Below are 22,143 nucleotides of genomic sequence, written 5' to 3' on the forward strand. Positions count from 1 at the left end.
GGCGATAAGGATTAGCAATCACGATCCTGTTCTCTCCATTATACTTCGCTTCACACTTTCTACCGTCTCTCCATAAACTATGTAAACAAACACTATGGATTGCCGACGTATGTCTGCTAGAGACACACGCCCACAGTGTACAGAATGTGTTTGATTGGATGGATCGCAGGGGAGGGTGTGAATGTTTGTCTGCTCTCATAGGATCCACGTAAGCTTGCTTGTTTACATCTGTAACCAGAGATAGAAATGCTCTGATTGGGCAAATGGAGGGCGTGTAAAATCCCTCTCCGTGGATAGGACAATATGCAACCAATGAATCAGTATAATAAGAGGTGGCACCCAGGCTTCTGTTTGTCCGAAATTCAGAATTGAACACATTAAATAGGCTGCAAATAGAGCCGAAACGCGTTTGTGTTGTTAAGCGTTTGCTGTGACGCTATTTTTTTACTTATTTCTGTTGAATACTGGGACTCTGCTATCCATCTCTGTCACTTGAAGCCGACGTTTAGAGGTTATCGGCCAGGAAACATGGAGGTGGAGGTTGCAGTAGTTTTCCCAGTATCATCTGTTGGCTTGTTGGTCTCAGAGTCGTTGTACTCTGTATTTTATTAATTTTTATTAAAAGTTATATTTTATTAATCACTCTCATATTGGGTATATTAACTGGGTAAATTGTTATACCTACAATTACCACATACTTTGATAGGGAAGAGTGCTATTCAAAACCCCTTCTTGGGTTCTCTTACCCATACCCTCTATAGTTCACTATTATAGGAGTTAGCACCAAACTGAATATATTGGTTTATTATTCCCTGTAATACGATACACTAGTGCCAGTTTCTCCTTTTTCTAGTATACCCATTCCCTAGTTTTGCATAACCCAACACAGTTATATTAATATACTTTTTACCTCTGTGATTATCTTGTATCTTAGCCTCAGCAAACTGCCCCTTATTTCAGTTCTTTTGACAGACTTGCATTTTAGGTAATCAGTGCTGACTCCTAGGAACTCCACGTGCGTGAGCACAGTGTTATCTATATGAAACACAGTAGCTAACACCCTCTGTCAAAATGCCCTGAGATGAGAGGCGGCCTTCAAGGGCTTAGAAATTAGCATATGAACCTCCTAGGTTTAGCTTTCAACTAAGAATACTAACGGCTAGATTTAGAGTTTTGTCGGTAAGGACCCGCGTAGCTAACGCCGGCTTTTTTCTGGCCGCACCATAAAAATAACTCTGGTATTGAGAGTCCACATAAAGGCTGCGTTAGGCTCCAAAAAAGGAGCGTAGAGCATATTTAACGCAGCTTCAACTCTCGATACCAGAGTTGCTTACGGACACTGCCAGCCTCAAAAACGTGCTCGTGCACGATTCCCCCATAGGAAACAATGGGGCTGTTTGAGCTGAAAAAAAACCTAACACCTGCAAAAAAGCCGCGTTCAGCTCCTAACGCAGCCCCATTGTTTGCTATGCGGAAACACTTCCTACATCTGCACCTAACACTCTAACATGTACCCCAAGTCTAAACACCCCTAACCTTACACTTATTAACCCCTAATCTGCCGCCACCGCTATCGCTGACCCCTGCATATTATTATTAACCCCTAATCTGCCGCTCCGTAAACCGCCGCTACTTACATTATCCCTATGTACCCCTAATCTGCTGCCCTAACATCGCCGACCCCTATATTATATTTATTAACCCCTAATCTGCCCCCCACAACGTCGCCTCCACCTGCCTACACTTATTAACCCCTAATCTGCCGACCGGACCTGAGCGCTACTATAATAAAGTTATTAACCCCTAATCCGCCTCACTAACCCTATAATAAATAGTATTAACCCCTAATCTGCCCTCCCTAACATCGCCGACACCTAACTTCAATTATTAACCCCTAATCTGCCGACTGGAGCTCACCGCTATTCTAATAAATGTATTAACCCCTAAAGCTAAGTCTAACCCTAACACTAACACCCCCCTAAATTAAATATAATTTTAATTTAACGAAATTAATTAACTCTTATTAAATAAATTATTCCTATTTAAAGCTAAATACTTACCTGTAAAATAAATCCTAATATAGCTACACTATAAATTATAATTATAGCTATTTTAGGATTAATATTTATTTTACAGGTAACTTTGTATTTATTTTAACCAGGTACAATAGCTATTAAATAGTTAATAACTATTTAATAGTTACCTAGTTAAAATAATAACAAAATTACCTGTAAAATAAATCCTAACCTAAATTACAATTAAACCTAACACTACACTATCATTAAATTAATTAAATAAAATATCTACAATTACCTACAATTAAACCTAACACTACACTATCAATAAATAAATTAAATACAATATCTACAAATAACTACAATGAAATAAACTAACTAAAGTACAAAAAATAAAAAAGAACTAAGTTACAAAAAATAAAAAAATATTTACAAACATAAGGAAAATCTTACAACAATTTTAAACTAATTACACCTACTCTAAGCCCCCTAATAAAATAACAAATCCCCCCAAAATAAAAAATGCCCTACCCTATTCTAAATTACTAAAGTTCAAAGCTCTCTTACCTTACCAGCCCTGAACAGGGCCCTTTGCGGGGCATGCCCCAAGAAGTTCAGCTCTTTTGCCTGTAAAAAAAACCCATACAATACCCCCTCTCCCCAACATTACAACCCACCACCCACATACCCCTAATCTAACCCAAACCCCCCTTAAATAAACCTAACACTAAGCCCCTGAAGATCATCCTACCTTGTCTTCACCATACCAGGTTCACCGATCCGTCCTGGCTCCAAAATCTTCATCCAACCCAAGCGGGGGCTGGCGATCCATCTTCCGGCGGCTGAAGAGGTCCAGAAGAGGCTCCAAAGTCTTCATCCTATCCGGGAAGAAGAGTAGATCCGGACCGGCAACCATCATCTTCCAAGCGGCATCTTCTATCGTCATCCGATGAGGACCGGCTCCATCCTGAAGACCTCCACCGCGGACCCATCTTCATCCGGCAACGTCCAACTGAAGAATGACGGTTCCTTTAAGGGACGTCATCCAAGATGGCGTCCCTCGAATTCCGATTGGCTGATAGGATTCTATCAGCCAATCGGAATTAAGGTAGGAATATTCTGATTGGCTGATGGAATCAGCCAATCAGAATCAAGTTCAATCCGATTGGCTGATCCAATCAGCCAATCAGATTGAGCTCCATTCTATTGGCTGTTCCGATAAGCCAATAGAATGCGAGCTCAATCTGATTGGCTGATTGGATCAGCCAATCGGATTGATCTTGATTCTGATTGGCTGATTCCATCAGCCAATCAGAATATTCCTACCTTAATTCCGATTGGCTGATAGAATCCTATCAGCCAATCGGAATTCGAGGGACGCCATCTTGGATGACGTCCCTTAAAGGAACCGTCATTCTTCAGTTGGACGTCGCCGGATGAAGATGGGTCCGCTGTGGAGGTCTTCAGGATGGAGCCGGTCCTCATCGGATGAAGATAGAAGATGCCGCTTGGAAGATGATGGTTGCCGGTCCGGATCTACTCTTCTTCCCGGATAGGATGAAGACTTTGGAGCCTCTTCTGGACCTCTTCAGCCGCCGGAAGATGGATCGCCAGCCCCCGCTTGGGTTGGATGAAGATTTTGGAGCCAGGACGGATCGGTGAACCTGGTATGGTGAAGACAAGGTAGGATGATCTTCAGGGGCTTAGTGTTAGGTTTATTTAAGGGGGGTTTGGGTTAGATTAGGGGTATGTGGGTGGTGGGTTGTAATGTTGGGGAGAGGGGGTATTGTATGTTTTTTTTTTACAGGCAAAAGAGCTGAACTTCTTGGGGCATGCCCCACAAAGGGCCCTGTTCAGGGCTGGTAAGGTAAAAGAGCTTTGAACTTTAGTAATTTAGAATAGGGTAGGGCATTTTTTTTATTTTGGGGGGCTTTGTTATTTTATTAGGGGGCTTAGAGTAGGTGTAATTAGTTTAAAATTGTTGTAATATTTTTCTTATGTTTGTAAATATTTTTTTATTTTTTGTAACTTAGTTCTTTTTTATTTTTTGTACTTTAGTTAGTTTATTTCATTGTAGTTATTTGTAGGTATTGTATTTAATTTATTTATTGATAGTGTAGTGTTAGGTTTAATTGTAGGAAATTGTAGGTATTTTATTTAATTAATTTATTGATAGTGTAGTGTTAGGTTTAATTGTAACTTAGGTTAGGATTTATTTTACAGGTAAATTTGTAATTATTTTAACTATTTTAGCTATTAAATAGTTATTAACTATTTAATAGCTATTGTACCTGGTTAAAATAAATACAAAGTTACCTGTAAAATAAATATTAATCCTAAAATAGCTATAATATAATTATAATTTATGTTGTAGCTATATTAGGATTTATTTTACAGGTAAGTATTTAGCTTTAAATAGGAATAATTTATTTAATAAGGGTTAATTAATTTCGTTAGATTAAAATTATATTTAATTTAGGGGGGTGTTAGTGTTAGGGTTAGACTTAGCTTTAGGGGTTAATACATTTATTAGAATAGCGGCGAGATTCGGTCGGCAGATTAGGGGTTAATAATTGAAGTTAGGTGTCGGCGATGTTAGGGAGGGCAGGTTAGGGGTTAATAAATATAATATAGGGGTCGGCGGTGTTAGGGGCAGCAGATTAGGGGTACATAGCTATAATGTAGCTGGCGGCTCTTTGCGGTCGGCAGATTAGGGGTTAATTATTGTAGGTAGGTGGTGGCGACGTTGTGGGGGGCAGGTTAGGGGTTAATAAATATAATATAGGGGTCGGCGATGTTAGGGCAGCAGATTAGGGGTACATAGGGATAATGTAGCTGGCGGCGGCGTGCGGACGGCAGATTAGGGGTTAATAAGTGTAGGTAGCTGGCGGCGACGTTGTGGGGGGCAGATTAGGGGTTAATAAATATAATATAGGGGTCGGCGGTGTTAGGGGCAGCAGATTAGGGGTACATAAGGATAACGTAGGTGGAGGTCGGCAGATTAGGGGTTAAAAAAATTTAATCGAGTTGCGGCGATGTGGGGGGACCTCGGTTTAGGGGTACATAGGTAGTTTATGGGTGTTAGTGTACTTTAGAGTACAGTAGTTAAGAGCTTTATGAACTGGCGTTAGCCCAGAAAGCTCTTAACTACTGACTTTTTTCTACGGCTGGAGTTTTGTCGTTAGATTTCTAACGCTCACTTCAGACTCGACTCTAAATACCGGAGTTAGAAAAATCCCATTGAAAAGATAGGATACGCAATTTACGTAAGGGGATCTGCGGTATGGAAAAGTCGCGGCTGAAAAGTGAGCGTTAGACCCTTTTTTGAGTGACTCCAAATACCGGAGGTAGCCTAAAACCAGCGTTAGGAGCCTCTAACGCTGGTTTTCACGGCTACCGCCAAACTCTAATTCTAGGCCTAAAAGAATAAAGCAAACTTGGTGATAGATGCACATGTGAAAATTGTTTAAAATTACATGGCCTATCTGAATAATGAAAGTTTGTTTTTGACTAGACTGTCCTAAGTAAGTATTTGTTGCTTTTCCCACTTCTTGCATATTACCAACAACCATTGAACATTAATTATTTTGCTATACAACATGTATGTTGAATTTATTTTTGGTGACTACAAGTTTGGCAGCCTTGAACCACTCACCCCCCTCAAACTTTTAGCCACACAAGTAATTGTACCTTTTTGGGGGAATTAAATCATACAGACATGGACCCTTTGACAGTTAGAAACCTATTTGTACCTTATTTACCCCTAAATGGTACATACGAGTAATTATGATCCATTGAGGGTACAACCACAGCAGTTGTACCCTAAGTGTTCACAAACGGACCCCAACGTACCCTTTTTTCTGAAAGTGTAGATAATTATAGGCTTCTCTAAAGTAGAGGAGGCTTGATATGGAAACTTTGTCTAGGTATTGTTCAATATATCATTTTAGGCAGAGTTTTCTGAGGGTAGGTTATTGAGTGTTCTATAATATGCAATGAAATGTGTATTCATTTTGGTGACCATTATAAATATGAGTTGTCTGTTGTTTCCTGCTTATGAACAAAGTTGTTATAGCATTTACATTTTACAACTCTAGCCAACAAGGAGCCCACTCTGTTTTCTTTTAGTTTTTTTATATGTATGTAAGATTTGAAATAACTTAACCGCTTTAAAAAATTGTTTAGTGTTATGTGAGACAGTGGTGTTTCTTTTTTCTTTGATATTTGATCTTACCACCCAGAAAAAGTTAAGCCAAATGAGAGGTGTTAATGAATGTTGATGTGTTGTGTTTCTGAACTAATCAAACTATTTTACTGACAATAATATTTTTTCATTAAAAGATCTTATCGATCGACAGCTTGATCTTTATAATATTGTGGCTGAAGATGGGCTGGCCCATCCAATGACTTTTTTTTTAGCTAAAGAATATACAATCTGTGGATCCAGTGCTAACTGTTATTTGTAGAACCCAAGCATATTTCACTGGGTATTCACATCATGAAACAAAAGGGCAAAAGTGAACATTGATATAGAGGGCCCTAAACCTCTAGGAATTTATCTAGGAGACATTCCCACACAGAGCCCAGTAGTAAACAAATTATACATGTATGTGTAACTTTGGAATGCATGTCATGTTGACCTATCTTTTCCATGTAACACAATAAATTCATGGATTTTTAAAAGTATCTAAAATATTTTTTAGGAAGACCCGTGGCAGTCACCAGCAACAGAGGTTCCGGAAAAATATCATCTCGTGATGGAGCTAATCCTCAGATGGAATTTGAGTTTTACCAGAATAGGATTCAAAAAGGCAAAGATGGTATGCAGTGGAATCTTCAAACTAAATTTAAAAAGATAAGTCTACTGTACAGAATGCTTTACAAAATCTAATTCAACTAGACACCTTTAAACCTATTAGTCTTCATAATTCCTTTTCATTGTGTTCATTTTTGACTAGGCCAAAATACATAACCTACATGGAGGTGAATAATAACCTCTATAATGTGATTGATAAAGTAACAATTTATATATATATAATACCAATTGTGTTCATTTTTACATTGATTTATTTTTTACAGTTTAATATGTTTTATCTTGTAGACAACACAAATAAGCTTGACCAAACTGATTCTACTTTGCGCAATGGAATAGATCTGGATATCACACATCTTTCATTAGCAGAAATTGCATCTTGCAGTTATGAAGCAAGGTATGCAATTTGTTGTTGCTAAATTAAAATTGATTTTTATATTGCTTTTAATATCTAGTTTATCAATGTTTTGTTATAGATGGAAACTACAGATATTTTTGTTTTGTAGAAAAAAACTGGTTGCATTAAACCCTTTTTGAATAAATCCAACTGTAATTGTTTTACAGATCTACAATGCTTAACATACAATTTGTCTTATGAATTTGCAGAGACATTTATGACTTTCTTTTCTTTGCCACAATTAGACAAGCTGGTGTGAAAAATGGAATGTTCTTTGGTAGAGCTAAACATCTGTGCCCGGATCTCCAAGCAGTACCTTATGATTTTGATTCGTACAAAGAAGTTGCAATGACCATGTATAAAACATTAGCAAGGTAAAGGTTTTAATTACTTAAAGGAATAGTCTAGTCAAAATTAAACTTTCATGATTCAGATAGAGCATTCAATGTTAAGCAACTTTCTTATTTACTCCTATTATCAAATTTTCTTCGTTCTCTTGGTATCTTTATTTGAAATAGCAGGAATCTAATCATAGGAGCCACACCATTTTTGGTTCAGAACATGGGTAGCACTTTCTGATTGGTGTCTAATGTAGCCACCAATGAGTAAGCGCTACCCATGTCCTGAACTAAAAATGGTCCGACTCCTTAGCTTACATTCAAATAAAGATACCAAGAGAATGAAAATCTGTGCCTGTTTAGACCTTTAACTATAAAATGAATGATGGTCACAATTTCTGCAGCACTTTTTTATATTTAGGTTTATTGCTTATATCCATAGCATATTTAACACTACTGTGCTTTCATTCCCCAGTTACACTTATGACATTGAGGCTGTTAGCTGTGATGAAGCTCTAGTCGATATCACAGAAATTCTTGCTGAGACAAGACTGACACCTGATGAAGTAGCTTCTGTTATTCGAGCTGAGATTAAAGAGAAAACTGGGTGTGCTGCTTCTATTGGGATGGGTTAGTATATATATATATATATATATTCGGGTTTTTGTACCTAATGTTTACTTCACATTGTTCTGCAAAACTCCTTTTAGAATCAATATTTACGTCCTTTGCTGCGCTAGTTCTCATGCCGTGTCTCACGGAATGAGAACCAAGCTTTCATTGGAGACTATGGAAGTGTGCTCTATTGAGCACAAAGCTTCCATGCAAAGCGAACGCGAGGTCGCCTTCGCATTGTGGGCCACTTCAGATACTAGCGCACAATTGCGTGCACTGTTATTATGAGTGGCGCGCCAATATTGCGATCCACTCATAATCTGACCCTGAGTGTGATAATCTGCAGCGTAGCACAGTATCACTCAAAGTGCTCAGTGGTTTTAAAAAAAAATTGTCGACTTCTTTTTTTTCTAGGTACCAGGGCCAATTTTTAGGTCACAATGACGTGTTCCTCAAGATTTGTTGAGTCTTGTCTTGCACTTCAAAACAACAACAATGCATCCTTTTCTAATGCACCTCAGTATTCAGACACCGGATTGGCATGGATTTTTATTTTGTAATTTTTTCATGCTTTGGTTTGCCTTTATAAATTTGCCAGTATGGTGTCTCCATATGGTTTCATATTTAGCACAGTGATGGAGGAAATATAATTTATTTTAAGTTTTTCAGAGTCCACATTGCAGTGCTTACAAATAATGTCTTTCAGTCTCTAGAGACTTACTGTACCCATTTCTTTTTCTGTAATATGGTCGCTTACGTTGTGTTTTATCATTATTTTTCTCAGTTTAAAGCAATGTTAACTTAAAGGGACACTAAAAGACTTGACTACATAACTGCTTAGTAGCTCTTTTGCTTATGTGGATCCTACATTTCCAATATCTGAACTTTATTTTCATCAGTAAGGGATAGCTATCAAGCTCTTCTCTTATTGCAGAAATTAGTAGTATTTTGGAAGTTGAAAGAGCCTGTGTAAAGGTGCTTTATAGATCATTATTATGCACTATCCAGGAGTCTATACCTCCAGACATATCTAAATAAATTAAAAACCAGAAAAGCTGCCAAAGTGATGTAGGTTGTTGCAAGCATAATGATTTAATGTGCTTAAAGGGTTACTAAACCCAATTTTTTTCTTTCATGCTTCAGATAGAGCATGCAATGTTAAGAAACTTTCTAATTTACTCCTATTATCTATTTTACTTTGTTCTCTTGCTATCTTTATTTTTTTTTTTTTTTTTTAAAAAGCAGAAATGTAAAGCTTAGGAGCTGGCCCATTTTAGGTTCAGCACCCTGGATAGCGCTTGCTTATTGGTGACTACATTTAGCCAACAAATAAGCAAACATAACCCAGATTCTGAACCACAAATGGGCCAGCTTCTAAGATTTATTTTCCTGCTTTTTAAATAAAGATAGCAAGAGAACGAAGAAAAATGTACAATAGGAGTAAATTAGAAAGTTGCTTAAAATTTTGGATTTTGTATCCCTTTAGATATGTCTCCAAATTATTTGAAAGGGGATGGGTGATATAGATGTAGTGAATCATATTTAATAAATAATGTACAAAAGGAAGTGGAATATGTGAAAACGCATTTTGAACTGCCATTGGAGAGCAATAGATTCAGACACAATACTTACATATACATAATGAGCATTCCAGGATAAATGCTGAGGGGAAATATCTTAGATTAGCCTATGGCTATTCAGATACTTTATACCTAATGTGTTAGCAACAGACTCATGCCAATAAAATCTGTACCTAGAACTACACTTCTGCTTTCTACTTTTAAACTGCAAAAAAGTCATTTGTAATGAAAGTAGATTTTAGATGCTGTTAATCATTAAAGTCAAAATTAAACTTTCACTATTTAGATAGAAAGTGCAATTTTAAACAACTTTCCATTTATACTTCTATTGTCTCATTTGCTTCATTCTCTTGTTATGCTTTGTTTAAAAGCATACCCAGGTAGGCTCAGGAGCAGCAATGCACATATGGGCGCTTGCTCCTGATTGGTGGCTGCACATGTCTCTTGTCATTGGCTCACCCAATGGGTTCAGCTACCTCCTGGTTCTGCATTGCTGCTCTTTGAACAAAGAATACCAAGAGAATGAAGCAAATTTGGTAGTAGAAATAAATTGAAAAGTTGTTTCAAATGTTATGCTGTGTGTGAAGCATGAAAGAAAATTTTGGGGTATCATGTCCCTTTAAAATGATTTGATTCATACAAGAAAATCACACTTTTTTGGGGTATTGTTTTTTTTAAGTTGAGTCAGACCTATTATTATTATTATTATTATTATAATAAGACCAATGTTAATTTGACAAGACAAATTGACACTGGAGGAAGTGGGCCTTGCTAAGCAGAGTTTACAGAGGTTTGTGTGACTGAAGCAAAAGGTGTACAATTGCTTGATTGAGCTTGGAGAATGGTTTATAGTTGCTGCAACAGTGAGACTTTCCACTTTAAAATCTTTGCGCATCTTGCAACTGCTCAGTCAATACTCTGTGGTGGCCTGTGGTATTAATAAAAAAAGCCATAAATAGTTTAGAGAGCTTTTGGAGGTTTTTCTGAGTTTATTGTATAGACAAAGGGATTGTGATAGAGAGTGAAAAGGAAAAGCAATAGTGTACTCTGTAAATAGCATGACTCTTAATAATATTGTGTGTGACATAATCAACCAATTGTGTTAGCTTGTCATCACTAATTTATCACTGGCTATAACTCTGTTGTCAGATTACAGCATATAGCAAAGGTGGTAATGAGATAAGAAAATAAAAAAAAAATTAGAACAAAAATTAATGTTTTTGGTTTGCACAGAAATATTACCGCCTCATTAAAACATTGCTAAATATCCATAGCTGTAATCTGAGTTTATATGTATGCACTTGCATGTGTGCTTTATATATACAACTGAATTTACATTAAAGGGTGTTTGTGTGATGCCCATAAGCCACTATAAATGAGCATCCTCATACTTTAAAAGTTAGTTTAAAGATAATTTTGTACAAGTTTCTTGCAGTGCCATAAACAAGTATATACAGTGTCCCCCACTAATATTTGCACCCTTGGTAAATATGAGCAAAGAAGGCTGTTGAATGTGTCTTTATTGTTTAAACTTTTGATCCTTTGTACAAAAAAACCACAATTTTTTAGTACACCTGGGTGACTAGGAGCAGGAAAGTGTTCAACCATGACTTCCTGTTTCAGAGGGGTATAAATATGAGGTAACACGTAGGCCAAATTCCCTTAATCATTCATCACAATGTGTAAGGAATATAGCTGTGATGTGCGGCTAAAGGATGTTGAGCTTCACAAAATGGGAAGTGGCTATATGAAAATGTGTCTATATTGTCTCAACGCACTGTGAAGAGGATGGTTCGAGTAGCCAAAATATCTCCAAGGATCATAGCTGGAGAATTGCAAAAGTTAGTTGCATCTTGGGGTCAGAAAGTATCCGAAACTACAATCCGATGTCACCTACATCACCATAAGTTGTTTGGAATTGTTTTAAGAAAAAATCATCTACTCTAATCCCAAAACAAACTCAAGTGTCTTCAGTTTTCCAGACACTGCTGGAACTTCAAATGGGATCGGGTTCTATGGTCAGATGAAACCAAAATAGAGCTTTTTTTAGCTATTATTACCAGAAGTGGGTTTAGCGCACACAGAGAAGTAGCCATATGGAAAAGCACCTCATGCCCACGGTTAAATATGGTGGAGGCTCTTTAATATTTTGGTGTTGTTTTTCTGCCAGAGGACCTGGACATTTTTAGGATACATGGCATTATTGACTCTATCAAATATCAACAGATATTAAATGAAGAAAATCAAGGAGAAGGTGGCACTCAAATATAAAGCAATCCTTTATTACAGAGCAACTTTCAGTGCTCCTGCCCCTTTCTCAAGGTATGAAAGGGGCAGGAGCCCTGAAACGTTGCTCTGTAATAAAGGATTGCTTTATATTTGAGTGCCACCTTCTCCTTGATTTTCTTCAATGTACTCCTTGGGCTCTGGAGGGAATCCTGGAAGGTGATACGCACCTATTTCGGTTGAACGCTTGTATCCTGCATCTGGGTGATGTGCTGACCCTGTGTGTGTTTTATATAACAGAAATTAAATGAACACCTGACTGCCTTTGCCAGAAAGATTAAAATGGGTTGTGGTTGGATCTTCCAGCAGGACGATGATCCAAAACAAAATCAATATCCTGCCATGGCCATCAAAGTCCCCTGAATTGAACCCCATAGAAAACCTATGGAGCGAACTGAAGAGTAGAGTCCCTCAGCGTCAACCTCGAAATTTGAAGGCTCTGGAGAGATTCTATAAGGAGAAATGGTCCCATGTGTTCTCCAACCTCATCAGGCATTATAGGAAAAGACTCAGAGCTGTTATCTTGGCAAAGAGAAGTAGCACAAAGTATTGACTAAAAGGGTGCCAATAATTGTGTCACACATACATTTAACAAAGATTATTTTTTTTATTTTGGATAAACCTGTGTTGTGTTCGCAATTGTTTGATAGCCTTGAGAGCAGAGTATTTTCTTTGGACATATTTACTAAGAATGCCAATATTAGTCGAGGGCACTTTATCTCCTCAATCACTTTGCGCAGGATGAAGTCATGTCTAATATTTAATAGAAAATGTTAGCAATCTGATGATCTGATATTTATCCATTTTCATTAAAACATAGGTTGTGACATTTCCTATTTGTTTTTGTTTTTTTTTGTACTATTTTTAATGCTAATGTTCTGTTAAAAAATGTCGAAAAGCAAAATCCAGTAAAAATAAATGAATCTTTGTCTGTAAATTGTTTACACATCCAAAAAGTGACCATTCTGATTTGTTTAGATAACTGCCTTTTAACCTACAGTTAGTTTTAATATTTTGTTATCTTTGTGACGACTTGCTAATTTGTACATAACTGTTTTATTTCTTTTAAAGTAACCTAAGAGTATCATAGTAATACAGTATTTTAAAACAGTACTACTGTGTACCTCTAACTATTAGTTTAAATGCTACAAAGGAGTTAAACACATTTCTAAAATCTATTCTAGTTGCAGTACAATAGTAAAATGCTCTAGTGCATTTAAAGTGACACAGATTACCTTTTTATTTCAGCTACACTAGATAGCTAATTTGTTTATACATGGGTAAGATTAGTCTTCCTGTATATGGTACTGAACAAATGGAGTGCGGCAGCTTTTGCTGCCTTCTAGAAAAAAATGTTTCATGTTTGTGTTGAGATTTATTTCAAATATACTATAATGATCTTCCATTTTAACTCTAATGCGTGAAATATTTAGTAAATGGAATGGGAACTGCAAGTAATTGATTACCACAAGAAAAAATACAAATCTTAACAGTATAAAAAAATATATATATTCTTGTTAGTAAAGATTTTACTACAAGAAACATCTTGATATTATAAAGGGACACAAAACACCTTGTTATTACACTTTGTTTGCCACAGTTTTTTTTTTTTTAAGGGCCAAACTCTCTTTACCACTTGCTTTATTTGAAGGAGCCATCTAACAACTTCTTCTGAGGCCCGTTAGGTAAAGATATGTGGGTTACGCTTGTGATGTGTGCAGTGTGCGCTTCTAATTCTCACAACTGGAAATCCAAGATTTTCAGGGTCAAATAACAGAAAAAGAATGCAGAATAAATTAAAGTATATTGTTTTTTAAAAAAACGACGCATAAACATTTTGTATTATAATTTCAAGGATTTTATGTCCCTTTAAGCATCTGTCTTTCTGAGTAAGTAGAAGGGGCAGAAAAAAATTCCACTGAAGAGTGAATAAGGAGCTTTATTCTGTATTAGGTAATTAACAGCATCTAATGAATGAGCTGATCAACGGTTTGTGAAAAGATCCAACCTATTGTCTAATTTCTGATAGTGATGTCAGTCCTGAAATAGTTTTATACTTGTAGGATGCTGTTGAGGATTGTTTTGAAGTCTTAGGCCTAGATTTAGAGTTCGGCGGTAGCCGTCAAAACCAGCGTTAGAGGCTCCTAACGCTGGTTTTGGGCGCCCGCTGGTATTTGGAGTCAGTGATTAAAGGGTCTAACGCTCACTTTTCAGCCGCGACTTTTCCATACCGCAGATCCCCCTACGCCATTTGCGTAGCCTATCTTTTCAATGGGATCTTTCTAACGCTGGTATTTAGAGTCGTTTCTGAAGTGAGCGTTAGAGCTCTAACGACAAAACTCCAGCCGCCTGAAAATAGCAGGAGTTAAGAGCTTTCTGGCTAACGCCGGTTTATAAAGCTCTTAACTACTGTACCCTAAAGTACACTAACACCCATAAACTACCTATGTACCCCTAAACCGAGCTCCCCCCACACCGCCGCCACTCGATTAAAATTTTTAACCCCTAATCTGCCGACCGCCACCTACGTTATACTTATGTACCCCTAATCTGCTGCCCCTAACCCCGCCGACCCCTATATTATATTTATTCACCCCTAACCTGCCCCCCACAACGTCGCCGCCAGCTACTTACAATAATTAACCCCTAATCTTCCGACCGCAAATCGCCGCCACCTACGTTATCCCTATGTACCCCTAATCTGCTGCCCCTAACACCGCCGACCCCTATATTATATTTATTAACCCCTAATCTGCCCTCCCTAACATCGCCGACACCTACCTTCAATTATTAACCCCTAAACTTCCGATCGGAGCTCACCGCTATTCTAATAAATGGATTAACCCCTAAAGCTAAGTCTAACCCTAACACTAACACCCCCCTAACTTAAATATAATTTTTATCTAACGAAATAAATTAACTCTTATTAAATAACTTATTCCTATTTAAAGCTAAATACTTACCTGTAAAATAAATCCTAATATAGCTACAATATAAATTATAATTATATTATAGCTATTTTAGGATTAATATTTATTTTACAGGTAACTTTGTAATTATTTTAACCAGGTACAATAGCTATTAAATAGTTAAGAACTATTTAATAGCTAAAATAGTTAAAATAATTACAAATTTACCTGTAAAAGAAATCCTAACCTAAGTTATAATTAAACCTAACACTACCCTATCAATAAAATAATTAAATAAACTACCTACAATTACCTACAATTAACCTAACACTACACTATCAATAAATTAATTAAACACAATTGCTACAAATAAATACAATTAAATAAACTAGCTAAAGTACAAAAAATAAAAAAGAACTAAGTTACAGAAAATAAAAAAATATTTACAAACATAAGAAAAATATTACAACAATTTTAAACTAATTACACCTACTCTAAGCCCCCTAATAAAATAACAAAGCCCCCCAAAATAAAAAATTCCCTACCCTATTCTAAATTAAAAAAGTTACAAGCTCTTTTACCTTACCAGCCCTGAACAGGGCCCTTTGCGGGGCATGCCCCAAGAATTTCAGCTCTTTTGCCTGTAAAAGAATAAATACAATACCCCCCCCCCCAACATTACAACCCACCACCCACATACCCCTAATCTAACCCAAACCCCCCTTAAATAAACCTAACACTAAGCCCCTGAAGATCTTCCTACCTTGTCTTCACCATCCAGGTATCACCGATCCGTCCTGGCTCCAAGATCTTCATCCAACCCAAGCGGGGGTTGGCGATCCATAATCCGGTCCAGAAGAGGCTCCAAAGTCTTCCTCCTATCCGGCAAGAAGAGGACATCCGGACCGGCAAACATCTTCTCCAAGCGGCATCTTCGATCTTCTTCCATCCGGTGCGGAGCGGGTCCATCTTGAAGCAGGCGACGCGGATCCATCCTCTTCTTCCGATGTCTCCCGACTAATGACGGTTCCTTTAAGGGACGTCATCCAAGATGGCGTCCCTCGAATTCCGATTGGCTGATAGGATTCTATCAGCCAATCGGAATTAAGGTAGGAATTTTCTGATTGGCTGATGGAATCAGCCAATCAGAATCAAGTTCAATCCGATTGGCCGATCCCATCAGCCAATCAGATTGAGCTCGCATTCTATTGGCTGATCGGAACAGCCAATAGAATGCGAGCTCAATCTGATTGGCTGATTGGATCAGCCAATCGGATTGAACTTGATTCTGATTGGCTGATTCCATCAGCCAATCAGAAAATTCCTACCTTAATTCCGATTGGCTGATAGAATCCTATCAGCCAATCGGAATTCGAGGGACGCCATCTTGGATGACGTCCCTTAAAGGAACCGTCATTAGTCGGGAGACATCGGAAGAAGAGGATGGATCCGCGTCGCCTGCTTCAAGATGGACCCGCTCCGCACCGGATGGAAGAAGATCGAAGATGCCGCTTGGAGAAGATGTTTGCCGGTCCGGATGTCCTCTTCTTGCCGGATAGGAGGAAGACTTTGGAGCCTCTTCTGGACCGGATTATGGATCGCCAACCCCCGCTTGGGTTGGATGAAGATCTTGGAGCCAGGACGGATCGGTGATACCTGGATGGTGAAGACAAGGTAGGAAGATCTTCAGGGGCTTAGTGTTAGGTTTATTTAAGGGGGGTTTGGGTTAGATTAGGGGTATGTGGGTGGTGGGTTGTAATGTTGGGGGGGGGGTATTGTATTTATTCTTTTACAGGCAAAAGAGCTGAAATTCTTGGGGCATGCCCCGCAAAGGGCCCTGTTCAGGGCTGGTAAGGTAAAAGAGCTTGTAACTTTTTTAATTTAGAATAGGGTAGGGAATTTTTTATTTTGGGGGGCTTTGTTATTTTATTAGGGGGCTTAGAGTAGGTGTAATTAGTTTAAAATTGTTGTAATATTTTTCTTATGTTTGTAAATATTTTTTTATTTTCTGTAACTTAGTTCTTTTTTATTTTTTGTACTTTAGCTAGTTTATTTAATTGTATTTATTTGTAGCAATTGTGTTTAATTTATTTATTGATAGTGTAGTGTTAGGTTAATTGTAGGTAATTGTAGGTAGTTTATTTAATTATTTTATTGATAGGGTAGTGTTAGGTTTAATTATAACTTAGGTTAGGATTTCTTTTACAGGTAAATTTGTTATTATTTTAACTAGGTAACTATTAAATAGTTCTTAACTATTTAATAGCTATTGTACCTGGTTAAAATAATTACAAAGTTGCCTGTAAAATAAATATTAATCCTAAAATAGCTATAATATAATTATAATTTATATTGTAGCTATATTAGGGTTTATTTTACAGGTAAGTATTTAGCTTTAAATAGGAATAAGTTATTTAATAAGAGTTAATTTATTTCGTTAGATAAAAATTATATTTAACTTAGGGGGGTGTTAGTGTTAGGGTTAGACTTAGCTTTAGGGGTTAATCCATTTATTAGAATAGCGGTGAGCTCCGATCGGAAGTTTAGGGGTTAATAATTGAAGGTAGGTGTCGGCGATGTTAGGGAGGGCAGATTAGGGGTTAATACTATTTATGATAGGGTTAGTGAGGCGGATTAGGGGTTAATAACTTTATTATAGTAGCGCTCAGGTCCGCTCGGCAGATTAGGGGTTAATAAGTGTAGGCAGGTGGAGGCGACGTTGTGGGGGGCAGATTAGGGGTTAATAAATATAACATAGGGGTCGGCGATGTTAGGGCAGCAGATTAGGGGTACATAGGGATAACGTAGGTGGCGGCGTTTTACGGAGCGGCAGATTAGGGGTTAAAAAAAATATGCAGGGGTCAACGATAGCGGGGGCGGCAGATTAGGGGTTAATAAGTGTAAGGCTAGGGGTGTTTAGACTCGGGGTACATGTTAGAGTGTTAGGTGCAGACGTAGGAAGTGTTTCCCCATAGGAATCAATGGGGCTGCGTTAGGAGCTGAACGCTGCTTTTTTGCAGGTGTTAGGTTTTTTTTCAGCTCAAACAGCCCCATTGTTTCCTATGGGAGAATCGTGCACGAGCACGTTTTTGAGGCCGGCCGCGTCCGTAAGCAACTCTGGTATCGAGAGTTGCTTTTGCGGTAAAAATGCTCTACGCTCCTTTTTTGGAGCCTAACGCAGCATTTGTTTTAACTCTCGATACCAGAGTTAAATTTATGGTGCGGCCAGAAAAAAGCCTGCGGAGCGTTAACAGCCCTTTTACCGCCGAACTCCAAATCTAGGCCTTAGTATCCTACAGATTGCATGTTCCTTCAGATTGCTAAACTATAACTTTGATTTCAACACATCAAGTTACCCCCCTCTTATACCAGCTCAGGCGATTTTTAGCCATGCTAAGCTATTCCAATCCATTAGAAGGGCTGCTGTTTGAATTAGATCAAATGCTTCAATTGGAAAATCACAAACCTAACAAGAGGGTTCCTCATAGTACAGAAACATCCAAATTCAAACCCCCAAAGATCTCCAAGAGCAAAGTAACTCACAGATATGAAGCACCTCCCAGGGCTATAAATACAGAACTCTCAATGACTCAGATGACTGGTCTCCCATATATCAGGAACAGCCTTATCAAGCCCTTCTTCCCAGTGTAATTCACTGCCAAAGGCAATACTTGCTCATAGGAACTTATCCATATAAGGCTCATGTTTATGAGAAACTTACACATCCAAATTCGACAAAATTAAAAGGTTATGAAAGTCCATGAATAAGTGTTTTCATACTCTTTTTGTCTCATATTAAGTATAATACAGTTGAAATCACTTATGTTTTCATGAAGTTCTTTAATTAATAAAAATCTTTATATACCTCTAATTTCTAACATCTCCAGCGACAGCTCGTTCATAAACACTTACCCCCTGATTTCTCATACCGCCATTGTAGGTTCAGAATATCCCATTACCAGCACACAAGCAGCCAATCTATGAAAATATCAGGCTATGGTGCCTTGTATGTGCTCTCTACGCATTTATCCTACCCAGGAAGCCCTTCTAATACTCCAAGTGAAGATAGGCAGAGAACATAGAGAGAAGTGAAAAGCCAATGTGTTTGCATCCTTACAGTGCTTAATTTATAGCTTTAGAAATGGAGAAAAAAGTTTGTCTCCTTAAAAGTCCATACACCTCCGCAACACATTTCTCTTTCTGCTAGGTAGCTGCAGCCATTTCATCAGTGCTTACCAGAGTAAAACCTCCAGACAGCATACTATTTGTGTCCTGTCAGAGAGCTCCCAATGGCAAACTAGAATCATCACAGTACCAAGAATCAGCATGCAAGTGCCTGTTATCTACAGGTGTTTGCAGAAGGTTTGTGCACCCCTGACACAATGTTTTGTTGTTTTTCTAAGTGAAAAGAAGTTAACACAGCATCTTCCATAAACTACAGTTACTATTTGTCTAATTTACCTTTTCTTTTGTGTAACCTGCTAACTGTCGTCCTGTTCTTGTTTTAGCAATATTTCCCCACTTTTCCTTACAGAATACTTCTAGTTCAGAATTAATCTTAGTTTTTTTTTATAATCATCAAATCTAGAGACTGCAAAGGCCATTCCAAAACCTTAATCTTTTATTTTTGGAGTAGTTCATTGTTGATTTTGAGGTCTGTGTAAATCCATTGTCTTGATCGTTTTGTTTCGTTACTGACTTTGACATTACCTTCCAGAATTGGTTTATATTTAGTATAATTAATTTGACCTCTTCCTTTACAATATTCTCTGTGCCACTGGCAGCCACATAAACCCAAAGTTTAAAGGGCGCTATAGTAAAAAAATAACATGTTCTAATCCGTAAGAGCATTTTACGACTATTGACCCTGTTTTACTGTATGTTTAACTCCCACACAGGGGTTAAACACACAGTAGAAGTGCCAGTTGGGACCCACGGAGCACTGTTGGTCCCAAACGGAACCCAACGATGGTCTAATCAGCTGCACTAGTTGCATGACTCAGATGTTTGTGCAACCATTGATGCTCAGTTGATTAATATACCGCTGCTTAAAGGGACACTGAACCCACATTTTTTCTTTCATGATTCAGATAGAACATGCAATTTTAAGCAACTTTCTAATTTACTCCTATTATCAATTTTTCTTCAATCTCTTGCTATCTTTATTTGAAAAAGAAGGCATCTAAGCTTTTTTTATTGGTTCAGAACTCTGGACAGCACTTTTTTATTGGTGGATGAATTTATCCACAAATCAGCAAGAACAACCCAGGTTGTTCGCCAAAAATTGTCCGGCATCTAAACTTACATTCTTGCATTTCAAATAAAGATACCAAGAGAATGAAGAAAATTTGATAATAGGAGTTAATTAAAAAGTTGCTTAAAATTTCATGCTCTATCTGAATCATGAAAGAAAAAAATTGGGTTCAGTGTCCCTTTAAGTGCCAGCTAAATCTTCCTGAATGTCTTTTTTTTTTTTTTGTTTTGTTTTCCTGACCAATCTATGAGCAGATATATTGGAGATTTTTCTTGTTCTCCCAGATCTTGTCTTGACTTCAACAGTTAACTTCCTTAGTGGAAGGGTTAGATAGATATCTATTTTAAAACCTTCTCCTACTTTGTAAAAGACAGTTATTTTTATTTTCTGATCCTCAATCAGCTGCTTAAGCAATATGAAATGGTGGTTCTTTAGTCAAAACAAATATGTTAAATCAAAGTAATTATAAAAAGAAACATATTGTGTTAAAAAAATGCAAGCAACTTACTTGTTTTCTTGCTACAAGCATTTCAAAATTCTCACTGTAGCCATACCTGAAACTCGATAACAGAGCCAGCTACCTTTACAGAACTTAAAGGGACACTGAACCCAAATTTCTTTCTTTCGTGATTCAGCTAGAGCATGCAATTTTAAGCAACCTTCTAAATTACTACTATTATCAATTTTTCTTGTTTTTTTTTGCTATCTTTGTTTGAAAAAGAAGGCATCTAAGCTAAGGAGCCAGCCAATTTTTGGTTCAGGATTCTGGACAGCACTTGTTTATTGGTGAGTGAATTTATCCAACAAACCGCAAGAACAACCCAGGTTGTTAACTAAAAAAGGGCCGGCATCTAAACTTACATTCTTGCTTTTCAAATAAAGATACCAAGAGAATGAAGACAATTTGATAATAGGAGTAAATTAGGAAGTTGCTTAAAATCGCATGCTCTATCTGAATCACGAAAGAAAATACCCATTCCCCAGTTTTGTACAACCAACATGGTTATATTAATACACGTTTTACCTCTGTGATGACCTTGTATGTCCCTTTAGAGGAGCCCAGAGTCAGAGAATGTCTGAAACTGTTATTACTAGACTTAGATTAAGGTGTACTGAGTAAATTTAGTCAATTACATTACTGAGATTTTACAAAGAAATCACTAAAAAAAATCATAAAGAAAGGTGCCCTGACTTTTGCCAAAGCCACATTTACTGTTCTAACTAGTATTTTTGTTTTGTTGCAATCACTTAAATTCAACAAATTAACAGCAACGGTGCAGTAACATTTGCAGAAATTTGTGAAGTTTTTTTTGTTCACTACAGAAGTTGTGTTAAACTCTTTTCACTTAGAAAATTAGTAGATATAATATTTGTTCAGGAGTATCCAAACTTTTTCGTACAACTGTATGTATGAATCTGCACACACACCAAAACTTAATGCAAAAAAATAATATTAATACTAAGACACACACTGGATTTGAACAAAAAAAATAAATCAATTTATTTAGACCTTGAGGGCGGAGAAGGAAAGAAATACATTTATATATTCCAAAAGTGCCTAACTATATAACCATATCATATATATTTAAATTTGAACTCAGCAATATTCTTGAATTCTGATTTCTACATGTTAAATGGGTATAGGCTCTTTTCTCAGGATTAAAGGGACATGAAACCCCAAAGTTTTCTTTGAAGGGGCAGTAAACGTGGTTAACCTGTTACATTATTCTGAACATATCTGCAGAATTATGTAACATAAGGATGGCCTTTTGTTTTATTTCTTTTTTCTAAATGTCTAATTTTTATCTCCTGCGCTAGGTAAAGTAGCTGACAGCTTAACCTAGCACAGGAAAGCTACCTTGAATGGCGTGATCGGGCTCACTGTCTAATCACATTGCTAGTTGAAAAGACTGCAGTACAGAAGAGGACTGCTCTG

At 37.3% G+C, this 22,143-nt stretch overlaps 1 protein-coding gene across 1 annotated transcript in view; it reads left to right on the top strand.

Moving 5' to 3' along the window:
- Window positions 1-22,143, top strand: part of REV1 (REV1 DNA directed polymerase) — a 390,819-nt gene that overhangs the window by 149,690 nt on the left and 218,986 nt on the right. Inside the window, 4 exon segments of the mRNA XM_053707683.1 lie at window positions 6,719-6,835; window positions 7,117-7,225; window positions 7,471-7,599; window positions 8,039-8,193. Coding sequence (XP_053563658.1) covers window positions 6,719-6,835; window positions 7,117-7,225; window positions 7,471-7,599; window positions 8,039-8,193 — 510 coding nt within the window.

This window comes from Bombina bombina, chromosome 3 (genome assembly GCF_027579735.1).
Source record: "Bombina bombina isolate aBomBom1 chromosome 3, aBomBom1.pri, whole genome shotgun sequence".
Taxonomy (NCBI): domain Eukaryota; kingdom Metazoa; phylum Chordata; class Amphibia; order Anura; family Bombinatoridae; genus Bombina; species Bombina bombina.